This window comes from Leptosomus discolor, chromosome 2 (assembly GCF_034619465.1).
Source record: "Leptosomus discolor isolate bLepDis1 chromosome 2, bLepDis1.hap2, whole genome shotgun sequence".
Lineage (NCBI taxonomy): Eukaryota > Metazoa > Chordata > Aves > Leptosomiformes > Leptosomidae > Leptosomus > Leptosomus discolor.
In genome coordinates, this window is record NC_141392.1 from 53,524,787 (window position 1) to 53,541,048 (window position 16,262).

General features: G+C 42.8%; 1 protein-coding gene across 1 annotated transcript in view; it reads right to left on the minus strand.

Moving 5' to 3' along the window:
• EPM2A (EPM2A glucan phosphatase, laforin) overlaps window positions 1-15,260 on the minus strand; it is a 39,941-nt gene extending 24,681 nt beyond the window's left edge. Inside the window, exons 1-2 of the mRNA XM_086461078.1 lie at window positions 14,999-15,260; window positions 1,030-1,204 (exon numbers count right to left, since the gene is read on the minus strand). Coding sequence (XP_086317204.1) covers window positions 1,030-1,204; window positions 14,999-15,260 — 437 coding nt within the window. The remainder of the gene's footprint in view (window positions 1-1,029; window positions 1,205-14,998) is intronic.
• Window positions 15,261-16,262: the final 1,002 nt, after the last annotated feature.

A 16,262-nucleotide genomic window follows, 5' to 3' on the forward strand; every position in this document is an offset into this window, starting at 1 on the left:
AAAAAAAAAAAAGGCAATTCTGCTTCCCACCCTGTGGGAGGGTGGAGACAAAAGAGCAGACAGAGGAGTCAAGATGGTGAGGTTGTCATAGCTGAAATGGTCATCTGGCAAAATTCACACAAAGCAATGCTAAGACCTAATGAAAGTATGAAGTGGTTTGATTTCTTCAAGAAATATATACCCCTTTGTGATCACTAACTACCCTGTAACAACCACCAGCTGCACGTGGCATATCAGGGCTGCCAGCATTCATGCAACCATTATCAATCAACAAACTTGCTGCTACATCCATGACTGGAGATGGGGAGAAAAGTTACAAATGGTCCCAAATTCCTCAGTGCCACGTTGTTGACCACCAGTGCTAAGACTGGTGCTCGGAATACAGCCTGTGCTTTACCTGGAGCCCTAAAGGGTGAGTGTCCGCGTCTCTAAGCTTTACTGTCTCCTAATTCAGGCCAGGATGCTTCACTGGTGAGTCAGTGGACTCAAGTGAACAGCACAGAAGTACAAACATTTTAAGACTTGTCTAAGTTTTAGTACTTTTTCAAATGCATGCACGGAAGCAGAAGTCATCTATAACAGCTGTCAGTAATTGCAGTTGCTGCCGCACATAAGCAATAACATGATGTCCTACAGTTCTGGTGCTGGAATATATTCTTTTTGTTTCCCAGGAGATGTTCTTCAGCAAAGTAATCCCAAACAGATTACATACATGCATATTTACATGCGTATGTGGACAAGCATTTGAAAATGACTGTTCCTCATAAATTTATCCATAAATTACCACTAGTCATTTTCAGATGCAATTTAACACACCTGTACAGGCTGCAGGTATCCTTGAACTCAGAACCTCTCTTTATTGCCAAAAGTAACATTTAATTGCAAAGAGGTGCTGAATCTTTGTTAAACTTTACTGTTACACATATACAACCATTCACTACTTCAAATTCAAAGTTTGCTGACATTACATTGGTACAGATTTTCTGTTTGAATACTTGACACCAACCAAGCCCTGCACTTTCCTTTTACCTGGAGTAATGGATAGCTTGATGTCCTGCAATATTAAAATAGAAGTCAGTTGTATGTTTCATCTCATCAGTGTGTCCAGAGACTTCAATCCAGTGTGCTATTGGGAGGCAGTAAACTCCATCTACTATGTTGCTCTGGTTGTAAACAGAACCTCGATCATGATGGGGCCCATTACCTAGAACAGAAGAAAAGACAGTTGCAGCCTGTGTACCCAGAAGATCTTCTGAAAGATTTGCAGGAGATGTGAACTGAGTATTCAAGGCCAGGAGTGATGTTTGCTGCCTGTTCAAACCACTTTTCTCGTAACACATTATTAACAACTGAAATAGTTGTAACAGAAGCGCTGCCACAAAGCAAATGTTCAGCACTAAATTTTTTTTTTTCAAATTATTTATAAAAACGATTAAAGCTGTATGACTCCCCAGCCATCAACCATGGCACTTAAAATTTTAAGAATAATTAATTTCATTTAAATTCCTCATTTGATGTCTGATAATATGTGACCTCAGTGTTTAACGTTTCTGCTGTGTGACCTCCCTCTGGACAGTCCAGCTTGCTGTGGCCCAAGGTCTAGCTCTGACGTGGCACAGCAGCATCACCTTGCCTCAAGCTTACTTCTAAGCAAATTGCCAAGCTACAAGGCAGACTTTGGAGAAAGCAGAGAGTACGGCTGTGTAGGATCAGAAAGGTAAAACCACAAACGAAGGTAAGACTGGTGACACTGGATTTGTTACCAGCTTAAGGATTTAAGAGGAAAAACACCAACATGGAAAGGCATCAAATCCCAAAGAAGAAAAGCAAGCAGGTGGCAGACAGCAACCCGGCAGCAATGAAGATCTGTTTCAGGGAGCAGAGGAGAGCGGTCATCCTCCATCTCATTCATAGCTGCCTGGCCAGCAAAGACTCTTCAGGTGTCCTGTCAGGGACAGGACACATGCCAATGCCTAGCCTAGGAGCTCATTAAATCCTACCTGTCTTTTGTGTTTGCCAACCAATAAACAATCGCTTTATACTCTTCATCTGCACATGTCCCGCTTACAGAGTCCATCCACGCACAGTAGAAGTTGCCCAAAGTGACCCAGAGAGAGACAGTCACATCTGCAATGGCAGGCGACCACAATTACCTAAAATGGCCTTGTCTTAAGTAAGAATTTTTTTCTTACAGTTCTCCACTATCTAATATCCATTACCCCTTCTTCTTCTCTTACAGCAATAGTGTGAGCTTCAGTACAGAAAACTAATTTTTAATACCATGCCAGAATAAGCAACTTGAATTGAATCGGGTCGTGTCATCAACCAAAAGGTTATCTAGCCTCCAAAAATTCAGTACATGTATATCCTCCCCCTGCCTCCCATTTTTACATACTTACTGTAACACTAATTGCCATGCAGGAATTATTGTGCACATTAGAAGTGACCTAGTCTATGGCTTGCTTTTAATGTAAGCCTGTTGCACTTATACATTATTAACGATGTCAGAACATGTCTGAGTAAAATCATGCCTGAAGGAGCATCTTCACTTCCACACTGCACATAAATGCATGACCAGCTTCCAAGTACCACATTTAGGGAAGCTTGCTAAAGCAAGAGCATTTTGGGAGATGTATTAATACAATGATTAGAGAATGCAACCAACATTTAATACTAAAGCTCAAACAATCTCCTTATTTCCAGATGACATGCAGCACGTTTTATCATAATTGTGAAATACTGCTATTACCATTATGCATCATATGCAATGGTTTGGATGAATAAGGTCAGCAAGATCAGTGTATAGCTCCTGAAGCTACAAATCTTACCACTATATTTTTATCTCACATTTCTAATTGTTTACACATTCTCACCACTTTGAAACAATATTTGAACACAGCAGAATACATCGACAAATACAACAGCACAACGAAACCTATGGGTGTTTATGACACTTAATTGGCTTCATGTATTCAGCAAAATCTTCACAACCACAAATAACCATCTTGCCTTCCCCGTTTTACTCTCTGACAACTGTCTGTACTGATGCACATCACCATGGCCCTGCCCTGCCATCACAAGGCTGTGTCTGATCCTGACCCCCACCCACCCATGGGTCCTATCCCAGCCTCAGCCCTGTCCCAGGGGAGGCATCCAACGTCCAGGGCTGGGACTGACCTGGTGCCCCCAACTGCCAGCCCCGTGGGGTGTCCCCCGCAGCCCTCAGTCCCCAAGGAGCCGCCAGCCCTCACTGCACCCTGGCAGTTTTGAAACATGTTCTTGGGATCTCTGGCTCTTTCGCTACTCCCAGCCCTACTTTTCCGTGTATGCGGGCACCCTTGTACCCAGTTTGGCTGCCTCAAGGACTGCCCCTTCCACTGCTCACAGCTGTTCCTCCCCTCTCACCAGGGTTTCTGCATGAATTTTTGCAATCACAATCTATGATCTCTCCCTCCTGCTCAATTTCTTCTTTCCTCGAGGTGCTAGTCAGTCCTACAAGGCAACAAAGCCTCATTCTTGTCTTCATGTTCTTGGTTGCACCACATGCTTCCTAGTTTCCCATTTCCAACTGCTGCTGCTTGAGATGAATGTACTTCTGTCGTTTGCCAGTTTTACTGTCCATCGTCCTTCTCCAGCTTTAATTCTTGACTCTTTTTTTTTGCTTCCTTCTCTATAATCTGCCTTCTTAAATGGCAGTAAGCTCCTTGCCTTATAACCTTTTCACCTTCATCATCATTCATTCCCTTACCCAGCCTACAACCACACATGAAAACGGGGCCAGGAGTACATTGCCACAAGACGTTTGTTTCATTTGTTCCCTCAAACACGGCGTTGTGTCAACTCTCATTCTGAAAAGCTTCCTTCTCTAATTGTTATTTATCGCTGTTGCTTTTTCTGCACCACTCGACCTCACTTTCCCGCTGTGGCCTACAGTCAAACAGGAATCTCAAAAGGTATGTTTCCATTTGACTGTAATACTCAAGTAAACAATAACAGCTTGCATTCGTAACATTTTTCATGAGAATTGCATGGCTCTTTACTACTCCTTACATTATATACTGATCTATGAATTAACAACCCTCTTATTGAACTATGATGTCTGTGCAACAAAATGTATATGAACATACATTCACATATACGTATTCATGCATGTATGAATATATATTCAACAAATAATGCGACATAACTTCAGGCAGGAAGGGGAGAGTGCTACCATCTCCAAGAAATACTAATGCACAGAACAGTATGATCCTGCTGAACTGTGTTTAGGAAGCTGAATTCTCAATTCCCCCTCCAAGAGTGATGAAAGAAGGCAATCACCACAAACGATCAGGATCTCACTACCCAGTAATATCCAAATGATACACAAGTACTTCTCGACACAGTTTGCTTCACAAGACATACTTAACAAATAAGTTCCAAAAAAAAGAAAATTGTTGTACCAGTTCACAGTTCTGGTAGCACAGTTTGTCACAGGAAAACCATAATGCTTTGGATGCCATAAAACAATGCAAATAAACTGTTTCAGAAGTAGAGCCAGGTGACAAGTTTGGAGGAGTAATGTAGAACTCATCAATAATTTAGAACTGCTATAAAATGGCTAAAGACTGAATTCTCTCAACTTTTACCTTCCAGAGTCATTTAATACAAAAATAAAAGTCAGCCAATGAAACCAGCTTTTTTCAAGGTAAAAGATCATAAAACATGTTTTAAATACAAAACAATTAGCATCACTTACATGTTCTGTAATATATCTGCAGAATGTACACAGTTAGGAAAATAAGCACAGGTTGAGTGGTGAGCAGAAATCATTAGCTGGGTAACCTTCAGTTCTTCCTTTTCCACGCTTATCTTTTTAAATCTTTCCTCATCAGTTTCCTCTGTCTGAAGCAAGTACATCAACCTCATGGTACATCCAAGAAAACATGCCTTAGTCTCATCTTAGCCCCTTTAGCTCTGCCGATGGAGCAGAATCCTTGCATCTCCTGTGTGGCGGAGTTACATGACTCCATCAGAGCCAGACCAAGACTTCTCACAAGCACTGGAAGACCTCATGCCAAGAACAAAATAGCTTTCAGAGGATAGCAGGAGAAAAGTCTGGCACATGGTAAACATTTACTCTCCCTTTGCTCACTACAACAGGCCAAGCAAGGTCCTTTCTGGATTTGGATCCCTGGACTTCCCCATGCCCAGGACAGCGGGTCGGGCAGCGTATTAGCTCGAGGCAGTGACCAACAGCACCACACACAAAACACCACTACTTCCTCGCTCACTCTCTAGTCCAGGGCTGTTGGTGTGGTTGGCTAGCAGCAGAATTTGACTCTTTTCAGCACATCAGAAATGTGTGGCTGCCCTAATTTCTTACTTTCTGCTCAGGCACCAGAGAGAAAAGATAGTGTCCAGTGCAGACAGAAGTGCTGTGAGACTGCCTGTATGCAGACTGGTCATGCCTGAAGCCGCTCATACCCACATCAACTTCCTACTCCACTTAAACCTTAAGTTTGTCCACAGGTTCCCATTATCTGCTTTCTCTGAAATGCCACCACACCTTTGGATTTTCTAAGTGACTCTGCTAGACACAGCAGACCTCCCCCACAGAAGCTATGCTCAGCTTTATCGCTCACTTCTCAAATGCACAAAGCATTTCATAAAGTTAAGTTACCAAAACTGAAGGTCTAGTGCTGAAGTTTAGTTTCTGTACTTGAAGCTTGGAAAGGCCCCACCTACAAGCTGGGAAGGCTATCCTGACCGTGCTGGGCAACCACGTCTGTCAGGGTGCCTCTACATCACTGCCCAGCACTGCACAGAGAACATCCAGGGTTTAACTTGCTGCAATCCAACATGCTTTCAGGATCACAAGTGCACGTCACAACTTGGCCAGCAACAAAGTGTGCACCACTGGCCAGTCCCCTGCACATACCACTCACGCAGAGACTGAATGGCCGGAGACTCTGCATGCCTGTTACAAAATGGGTGCTCTGGACTTCGCTCCATTAGGAGGGAAACTGCTTGAAACATACCAGTGGTGAGCATGAGCGCACACTGCAAAATCCCCAGGGGAGCTGCAAGGCGAACTCTCACCAAAAGGCAGGCTTTGGTGCAGAAACTGCTGATGTAAATACATCTGTCCCCTGACACTGACTAGTCTCTCCAAGCTTACCCAAACTTTGTACAAAGACTTCAAGATATTTTGAATAACCCCCCCATGACTCCACCAGTCTCCAGAGTTGGAATTTGCCACAACTCTCATTTAAACGCCCTGCTCAGACACAGCAGCTGTGTGCCACCTCACCAGTGTTCACAAGACAACAAGAGCACTGGTCTCGGAACTCACATGTTGCTTACAGCACACACCACCAAAGCACTGGGTAGGCTTCCAGGTACTTTTAATACGAAATAAATAATTACTTGGGTGAAATCTTAGATTTTTTTATAGTCAAAAAAACATTGCGCAGCCTGAAAGATTTGGATGGATTTTAACAGCGTTTCAACTTTTCTGTCCCTAGAGCCAGTAGTAAAGCAAAGAAAATCACATCTGTTTTCCACTCACCTGTTCATCTTTGCAGAAAACAAAACAAGCACAAATGCTCTTTGAGAAAGGGCAATACACAACAGGAAACACGTTTTTATAGCCCAAACTACTTCTAAATTAGTATTGAACTTTAATCTTGGTTTTAGTCATACTGTTCCAAGTGGCAAACCATTGGTTTAATTGTTTATTTTGGGGAGGGTAAATACATAATCATTTGAAAACATGTAAAATTCAATCATAAAAAAGAGTAAGTTAAACATCTGAACAGTACTGATCCTCCTGTTAATTAATCATATCGACTTTCCTAATTAAAGAACAAAAGGAATTTAGAAGAGTTTATTAGAAGACACAGGTCCTAGTTTACCAACAGGGTAACACTCTTTTTCCTTCAATAAAGTCCAGAATGATTTTATTTAAATTCCGTCTTTGAGACTCTTCACAGCAAAAATGCTTATCTGAAAGAGAAACATAAAAATAAGTTTCTAGGCATTAAATTGTAAAGTTTCTCACTGATTCTGCAACCCACCTGTTGCTTTCTCTACTGCGGAGGTTATGCAGTGGAATCCACTGATGTAGGTAGGGAACTGCTGGAGAAGAAAGCAGCCAGCAGCCCCACTTACAGCTCAAGCCTTACAGAGGTTCTTTCAAAGTCTGCATGACTGCACATATGGCTTCTGCTTTAATGCATATAAAGGATGATGAATGTGGCATACAAAGGAAGCCGGCTGCACAAAAACCAAACAAAAGATTAAAACCCAAGATCTCCACGTGACTGATATATGGCACTGGTAAGACACAGACAAGAATGAAAAAACGAAAAACAGATGAAGATGTAGCAAGCAAAAAAAAAGATGTCTAAAGATCAAGGACTGGAAGAAGGTAAGCAGGGACCAGAAGAGGATCTTCTGAAATTTGATCTAATCGCATACAGTAACAGAATGCAAAGAAAAACCTTCAGTTACTATTTTATAACAGCTGTACTGAAGAGATGAAAAGAGTACAATCCAACAGTCTGCCAATGGCACAGACTCATCTCGACACAGAGGACAACTGCACACAGATTGCATAACGTTCTGGAAGAGTCACAGTGGTGACATTATCAGCTTGATCTTAAAAGATAATGAGCAAAATCTGGGTCAATGAAATTTCTCAGCATCATTAAATGTGGTGAACAAAAACCCATGAAAGAAGGAAAAAAATAAGATTGCCTCTTCCACTATCTCTGCAGAGCTCTTTGCAGCAAAGCTACTTAGTGCACCGCTCAGCCACAGCCATCCCAGTTACCGGCATGTTGCATACCTTGGTGGAAGTTTTAATTTTTTTCTGTTTTCTCCTGTGTGAGGGGAAGTGTGTAGACACTCTGGGGCACAGCAGTGGCTGTAGAGGCATTGTGTATCTCATCCCTGCCTCAGCCAGACCCTACACTGCTTCCAAAACCTCCAAACCCCAGGGCAGTCAGCGTGTTTCTCAGTTCACGTCTACCTTTGAAAAACCACAGGGCTACTCAGATGACCTTAGATACGCACACTAGCTTCAATGGCAACTAACAAATCCAAGCAGCAAGCCGCCAGGCAATTTTCAGATCACCTACTTACACATCAGTAAGAGCAAAGACTTACTTTTTTAATCTTTGTCATAAATTTTGCATGAACCAGCAGGCTTTAAGCATCAAGACAAAATTTTAAGTATGCCTAAATATTATAAGTAATTACATTTGCAATATTAAACGAGGTCCATTAACAAGGTAAATGAACGTCTTGAGTTCATGCTTAGAAATTCCCCTGGAAGAATTTAATAACATCATAAACACTATCAACACTCTGGGGGCAGAGGGACGGGGAGGGGTTGAGGAATAGAAGATTTTTTAAAAAAATAGTAACAGAACAACAGGAACTAAAGGAAACATGGAAAAAATAAATCTCAGAAATGAAGGATTTAAAAGATTAAGTATTTGCTAGCTTCCTTATCTTTCATACCAACATTACAATGAAGAAAATCCTCAAGTCCTGTTTTGGACACAATTCTCAGAGTTATCTGAATGTGCTACTGCATGGCATCATTATCAGACACTACTCTAATTGAACTTCCTTCACTACACTTATAATATTCAAATTTACTTACCCTTTATGCCAGATTCTGTCATGAAAGCCTCCCTGCTGCCAGTCTGAACAAAATTCAGTCTTTGGTGTCTTGAAATAGGATCTGTCTCAATCCCACCAAGGCTGAATTGCTACTGATTGTTAAAAAGCAGAGGTAGGGGAGGCTGAATTCCCCTCACTGGAACAGGTATTTTGGCAGTTTGAATCTGCTCAGGCTCTTAGATTGGAGTCTTCCTGAAGTCTCAGCAAAGCCCTGCATAGCTGCCCCTAGTTTTTACATCGCTGACAAATAGCACCAAATAACACATTCAAATTCTGTATGTCATGTACCAACCCTTACTTGTATGCTTAATAAAAGTACACTTACTCTGCTTTTTAATGCTATTTTTTCTGCTGTCAATAAACCGTCTTCCCTTTAGATTCTGAAAACACTAATGAATTTCTTGTATTACTTATTACCTAATATTACTGTAAGCAAAATTGTTAATTTGCCTAGTTCACTAACTCCATCATGACTGCTTTGATTTTCAGAAATGCGTCCTTGCATTTGCCAGCCCAAGAGACATCCAAAAAGCAGAAGACCATTTGTATCATACACCACGCATGTATTTTCTACCAAACTTAAAGCAGACTGTTTCAACTTCTCATTTGGTAAGGCTGACATATATAACCAAGGAAACAAGTTTTAAATCTATTAAAATCATGTTGAATTAGAAGTTTTTTTAGTCTGTTAGTCTACTCCTAAGAGGATTCTTTTTATGGATTTCTTTTTTTAATTATGCCAGAATTAGAACTACAAGCAAGCCCTCCTCAGCACTTAATGCTGTTAGTCAACAAGGCTGTTTTTCTTTTTTTTTTTTTTTTTTTTTTTTTTAAATCAGAGATCGGAAAATAAGAATTTTTAAAGGTAGATTTCAAAAATGTGTTTTATTTCTCTCTCTAGGTCTGCTTAGGCACAGGTGTTTCTCAGTGAGAGCTGCTACCATGCTTGGAGTTTTTAACCAAACGCCCAGCCTAATGATGTAGATTAAGCCAGAGAAAGCAACTAAAAGGGAATTCAGCTCATGTAAAAAAGAGGTTCTTCTCAGACAGATGGTGGAAATAAGAATAAAGAAAATGCCGATGATAGAATAATGGCCCACAGCAACAAAATGTGTTAAGTAATACAGTCTCTGTAACTGCTTTGAAACTCTCTGTGGCATTGTACTGGATAATACTGACTGTTGCTTTCCACCTTACCAGAAAGACTACTGAACTGCAGGCAGGAAACAAGCTACATCAAAGTATCAACCATAGCAAAATCTTAACCAAAGTACCACGCCGGTTACTTTACTTATCACTTCTCAGTGCTTCTCACCATTGAAAATAAATTCTCATCCCATATTGCATGCTGCTGTTATTTGGAAATGAGGACAGGGAGTGAAGTGGAGGGTGGGGAAAATGGTAAATAAATAAAGTATTTGCATTAAAATTGCATTTATTGCCACTTTACCATTGTAACCCCAAATGCTTTAATTAGGCTCTCACAGCAGTCAGAGCTGGCCCCTGATTATCTCTGTGGGTAGGACATGACACATACCTGCCAAATCCAGAGGAATGCGTGTGTACATACTTGGTTTTATTCTTCTAATTTTGCAGTTTCATGGGCAACTCTCCACTGTTTTATTGATCTCCAGCAGTCTGCTCAGTATAAGGTGGTTAATGCTGACACACAGACAGAAGTGATGAAAATCTTGCTACGAATTAATTATACCATAATCCACGCTAAGTATATGTCTTGAGGGGGGTGAATAACAAAACACCAGGAGCCCTTTTTAAAGTTTCTCTCCAATCATTAAAGAGGTACTGGGTAGTAGATTTCAGTTACCCACTTTTACTCATAAAGTTTCCTCACATCTGAAAGGTGTTAAGGGATCTAGCATTGTCCAGAAAGCAACAGCCTTGCACAAACAACATGCGTACTATGCACAATTATTCAACAATCAACATCCAATTGTGCTTTACCTTCCCTTCCTAGTCACTACCTACTTCAGAACCCGTCTGAGATGGGGGAAGCAAGTAAAGCCGTGGATTATTTTCAAAAGCAGAACTGCTTACACTAAATACTGATGAAATGTGCAAGTAGCTGCAAGAAACTAGTCAGGCACTGACTATATACAGGGAAAATGGCGACACCCAGTGGGAACAATAATCCGTAAAATATCTGCATTAAAAGAGGAGTGAAGAAATGTTATCCTCTCCAGTTTCTCTTTTTATTTTTTGTTTTCTTCTTTTTAATAATAGAACTGCTACCTAATTTGGGGACCTGTAGAATAGCTTTGTGAAAGAAGAAAAAGAGCTGCACCTGCATTACAGAAAAATAATGTTGCATTCAACTGTACTTCTCCAGAATGACCTCAAAGAATTTTTAGTTCGCTTTATCCTGCTCTGGCTTAGCCCCAGATATTTTTTATTCTGTTCTCCAATGCAAATGGCAACTAGGTTATTAGCTTCCCACACAGCCTTTAAAGAATCTCCCCCTTTAAAAGAAGGAATTATACCCATTTTGTTCCATGGAGTTGAGGCCAAGAAGAAAGATCGATTTAGGTTTCAACACTGACACTTTAAAAATGAAATTTTAACGTGCCTCACTGTCACAAATGTTTTCAGTCAATCAACTGCTTGACTCTTGAAAGCTATGATCAAATTTTACTTCTGGTATTTCCACTAATTATATTACAATATTATGAAAACCTTTATCACTCCATAAATGTACTAGTCTTCTTGAACTATCATGAGAAGTGTATGCTGTCCAACAGATGCCTTAAACTGTAACTAAGAAGCTCACAGGCGCACGAACTGGAAATTCTGGAAGCCAAACACATCAAGCCACAGGCTGCGTCACCTGACTGCGTCTAAATCGAACTGTGTGGTACTGGTTGTTCGGGGCTCCGAAGAAACCACAGGGAAAACCAGCAGCAGGTAAGTGCAAACAAGACACCACCTTTTCCCTCCTTCCCCCTCCCCAAAACTAGGGGTTTTATTTTTGAAGGAATAAGGCTCTGCTCACCTGTACAAGTTACTAGGCTGACCATGCTTTTCACCTTTAACTGATAACACGATATCTGTCAAGCTTCAAGCAAGCACCAATTACATCAAGCTAATGGTTATGTGAAAACAGATCAACATTTTAGAACATAAGCTTAAATCTTTTATATGTATTTTTTCCCCTTCTCAAAATGTAAGGTGTCAACAGACTGTATTCCATCACCTCAAAATACAGTTTGGGGCATACCCTTAGTAACTCCTCTGTCCTTTTAGGGAACATGTATCTTGTATAGTACCTACAGTTTATTTAGACCAGGGTAAAGGGGATAAAGGCAGAGATGAGTGTTCAAGCATCAACTCACAAAAACAAATTCCAGCATAAGTTTTATCTTGTATTTATTTAGTTTTGACAGCAGGCACAGTATATTTTTATTTCCCAAGATGAGAGAGATATAAAACCAGTTCTGAAGAACTACATCAAAAAGAAAGTACATAAGAAGACACATAGGATGCAGCTGGAGGGGCGGGGGAGGGGAAGTTATACACATTCATTCAGTTTTTCTAATGGGTAAACCTACTCCCAGCTTCTAAAGCTCAATACAACCAATCTGTTTTCCACAGACACTGTAGCATAGTTAAAAACCCTCCTGGATAACAGGCCTTTCACCTGAGTTCATGGCAGGTAAGTAAAGCACCAGCCCTGAAGAAATCTCACTTCACCAGAGCGCATATGGAAATCACACGATTTGAGCCGGAAGAGCGCAACAGCTTTAAGTGACCAGCCCTGGATGCAGGCCAGCGTCATCACCCTGGGACAGCACCTGACCCTTCAGGAGCACGAGCCTCCTCTCCCACCGCATCGTGGACAGAGGAAATAGTTCTCTCCAGACACAAGCAACAAGCCAGCAGGACTCCCACAATCCAAGCCTTGCCTGAAGGCTTCCTACCAGGCCACTGGGCAGAACCCAAAACCCACAGAACACTGGCCTGTGACTTTAACTCTTCTAGCCCACAGAAACAAATACCCTCACGTCACCTTTCAGTTTCCCCATTACATTGGAATGGCTGTAAGGATGAACTAAATTTATACTCAAAGCATATGATGCAGCATGTACTGTAGTATTAAAAAAATAATATGCATTACTAGTGAAATTCTCACAGGAAGTATACTAATAAAAAAAATCTGAGAGTCATTTTCTTAAATATGGCACATTATTTCACATCCAATGTATGTAAACATGTGACATCCATAATTGGGCAGGAGTTTCTCTCGTTACAGACAATTGCCTCAACTGACAAACTTAGAGCAAGTATCATTCTGCACCTTCCTCTGCCCCTCATAACTACGTCTTCAGAACTGCAGATGTTCTGTAACGGCTAAATGTCTCCCAAAGCACATTTTAATTCTAAGCACATAGGATACTAAAGAGCCAAAGCACGGCATTTATGTATCACAAAAAAAAGACTGCAAGATACTGCTTAATTATTGGATGGAAAAACATCCTTAAGCTCCCTTCATGTAACACATGAAGAACAATAAATTTCAAGGTTTAAGGAAATTTAGTTCTTTCCTATAACAACTTAGAAAAAAAATGGTTGATATGACTAATTAAAAACCCCTCTGCTCTGGATAGTACGTCTGTTTGCTTTCTATCATTCTAGCTAAGCAACAAGCTCAAACTGCTGAGCATTCACAATGACAAGCACAAAATCCCACACCGGTTAATCCCAAAACTGCATCAGCAGCACTACTGCCAAAACAGAGCATGTTTACTACTAGACGACATTTACTAAATGTGCTCCCAGGTACAGACAAATACCTTGAGATACCATTACTTCCAAACCAGACAGTAACCATCATCTTACAACTGCAGATTCTCTACAGACTGGAATGCTCTATTATTATTTCTATATTCTGAGTGGCGAGGACCTCTTTATATACCCGTATCACTGGCATATTATGTACAACTTGGCACCTTCGAAAGAGACCAAATTCTGCTTCCTTGGACAGATGCAAAGATTTTTTTATTCCATAAATTCACTTTTCTGCATTTCTGCAAAAGAAAAAAATGGTTAAAACAAGCAGAATATACTATTTATTTTAGCTGCTAAATAAAACAATTACTATCACATGGTGTAAATAGTACTTCATGATGTAAACTTCTGTGAATGTACTATTAACACATAGTCTTTTATTAGTATAAAGAAGAAAAAACAAATGCAACAGCTATGACAACATGCATGTTTTAGTCTATATGACAGAATGGCTGTTTAAAAGTGTGCTATGTATTCTTAAAACGGGTGAAGAGCAAATGCTCTACAATGTGTTATTTCAGTATATGGATTAGAATACTATTTTGTAAGTTAAAAAAAAATGCTCACAAATTACTTAGTCATCTGTCTTCCTTTCACTGAGTCAGATCCATTCCTCAGTGACAAAAGGTGTATTTAGAGCTTTATTTAACTCAGCACACAAGCATATGAGTGTTCCCTTTTATTTCAGATACTTAAACATACTAGAACAGCACATGGAAACTAAGTTATTCAACACTTGACAACAAAGAACAGGAGAAAATGATGGTGGAAATACTACTGAAACAACAAGATGACTGGAAAAGCTGTAATAGAACTTTTCCCCCTTTTTTTCAGCAATTCTGACAGTATGATTTACCAGCCTCAAAATGTCATCGTGACATTTCAGCTTACTGAAATAAAGTAACAAATCACATCTTAACACATAAATAGGAAATTCTAAGCTCTTTACTTCTGGGGAAAGAAAGAAAACAAATCATCAGGCCAACTGATGCCTGAAATAATAAAAAAATAATGAAACTGTTTCAAAGAACTTTTACCAACCCACAAGAGCAGCTTCCTTCTGCATTCACGCTCCTCCAGCACACGGTTTTGTTAGCGAGTGCTCACGTCATATCACGACAGCCTAGGTGGTTCTACCTGCAAGCGTAATTCAGGCCCTCCCCGTACAGGTGGCGGCCGACGCCCGGCAGCGACAAGTTCAGGTACAGCCCGTTTGACAGGGACACCCCTCCCAGCCCCAGGCGATGCTCCGGGGCACCGGGCAAGAGGCGGCGCTGTCGGAGCCGCCAGCAAGGCAACCGCTCCCTCGAGGAGAAGCGCTCCCACCTCCGCTCCGCCCCCGCAGAACAGAGCCGAGCCGAGCCGAGCCGAGCCGCCCCGCCCCGCCCGGACGACCCGCACGGCCCCGACCCGCTCCCGCCCGCCTCACCCCAGCCACTGCCCGGGCGACCGACCGCTGCCGCCTGCCTCCCCAGCCCCACAGCGCGGAGCTGGAGGGAGGGGCGGGGCGGGTCCTGTCCGTTACCTTCCCAGAGGAGGTGCTGGCCCTGCCGCCGCAGGAACTTGTACCAGAAGGGGCTGGAGGCGTCCTCGTCCGGCAGCGCCACCTCCGCCAGCCACAGCGTGGGCTCCTGGGCTGGCAGCGCGGCGGTCGGCCGCGCCGGCTTCATGGGGACGGCGCGCTGCGGGTCCCACTCGCCCAGCTCCGGCCGCGAGCCGGCCACCAGGAGGACGCCGCCGCCCTCCGTCATCCGCGCCGGCAGCACCACGCCGAAACGGAAGAGCATGGCCGGCGGCGGGCTCCGTCTGACGGGAGCCTCGTCCGCTGGGCCGCGGCGCCGCTAGGGGGCCGCGCCGGGCCCGCACTTCCGGCCGGTGCCGGTGCCGGTGCCGGTGCCAGGACGCCGTGCCCGGGACCCCGACCGCGCCCCGCCCCTGCCGGGCCCCGTTCCGTCAGGGCTCGGCCCGAGCGTTTTTCGGGGCTTGCCTGGCCGCACGGACGTAACGGAGGGGCCTTCCCTTGCAGCTACCGGTCGGGAGTTAGGGCAGTACCTTGTTGGGGATTAAAACAGTTTACTTGTAGAATATTAGAATTGATTGTGACATCGCTTAAATTTAGGCTGAAATGAAGCTTGTTTTACTTCGATTAGCATGTGTTAAGGCAGACCAGTCCTTCAGCTCAAATAAGTGAGCTTTGCGTGGAACGAGTCGCTCTGTGCCATTTGGCAGAACACTTGGCATGGCCGGCTCAGCCCGGGCAGCTCCATTTACTGAAGCCTTAGGCCACAAGTGGTGACCTGATGCTGAACTTGTGCTTAGCGTGCGAAGGGAGGCCTCGGCAGCTGCATCCCGGGAAAAATGAGGTAGCCTCACTCTCGGCAGAAACTGTGTCCTGTGGAAAATGGGGCGCCCGTATTCCTAACGGATGCTGCATCCTCAAGGCAGGAAAAGCTGGAGACAGAAAAAGCATCCAACGAAGAACAAAAGGACCCCAGACCCAAATATTGTTATTGGACTGAACTGTGGTGTGACGGGAGAACTTAGATTGTGAGGGTGTAATTGCCCATGGATTTCTTTGTTCATGGTCCCTCTCGGAGGGTCCCAGATGGAGCTGAAACAAATCAACTCTGTGGCAGAACCGAGGGTCCAAACTCTTCTTTGCAGTCGGGAGCTAAGACTGGATCCAGCCACACCTGGACTCCTCTGAGAGGAGGTTCAGAAAGCAAGGGGGTCCAGTCTGAACCTCACGGCTTGGCAGAGGGTCTTCCCGGAGTCTTCTATAACATACC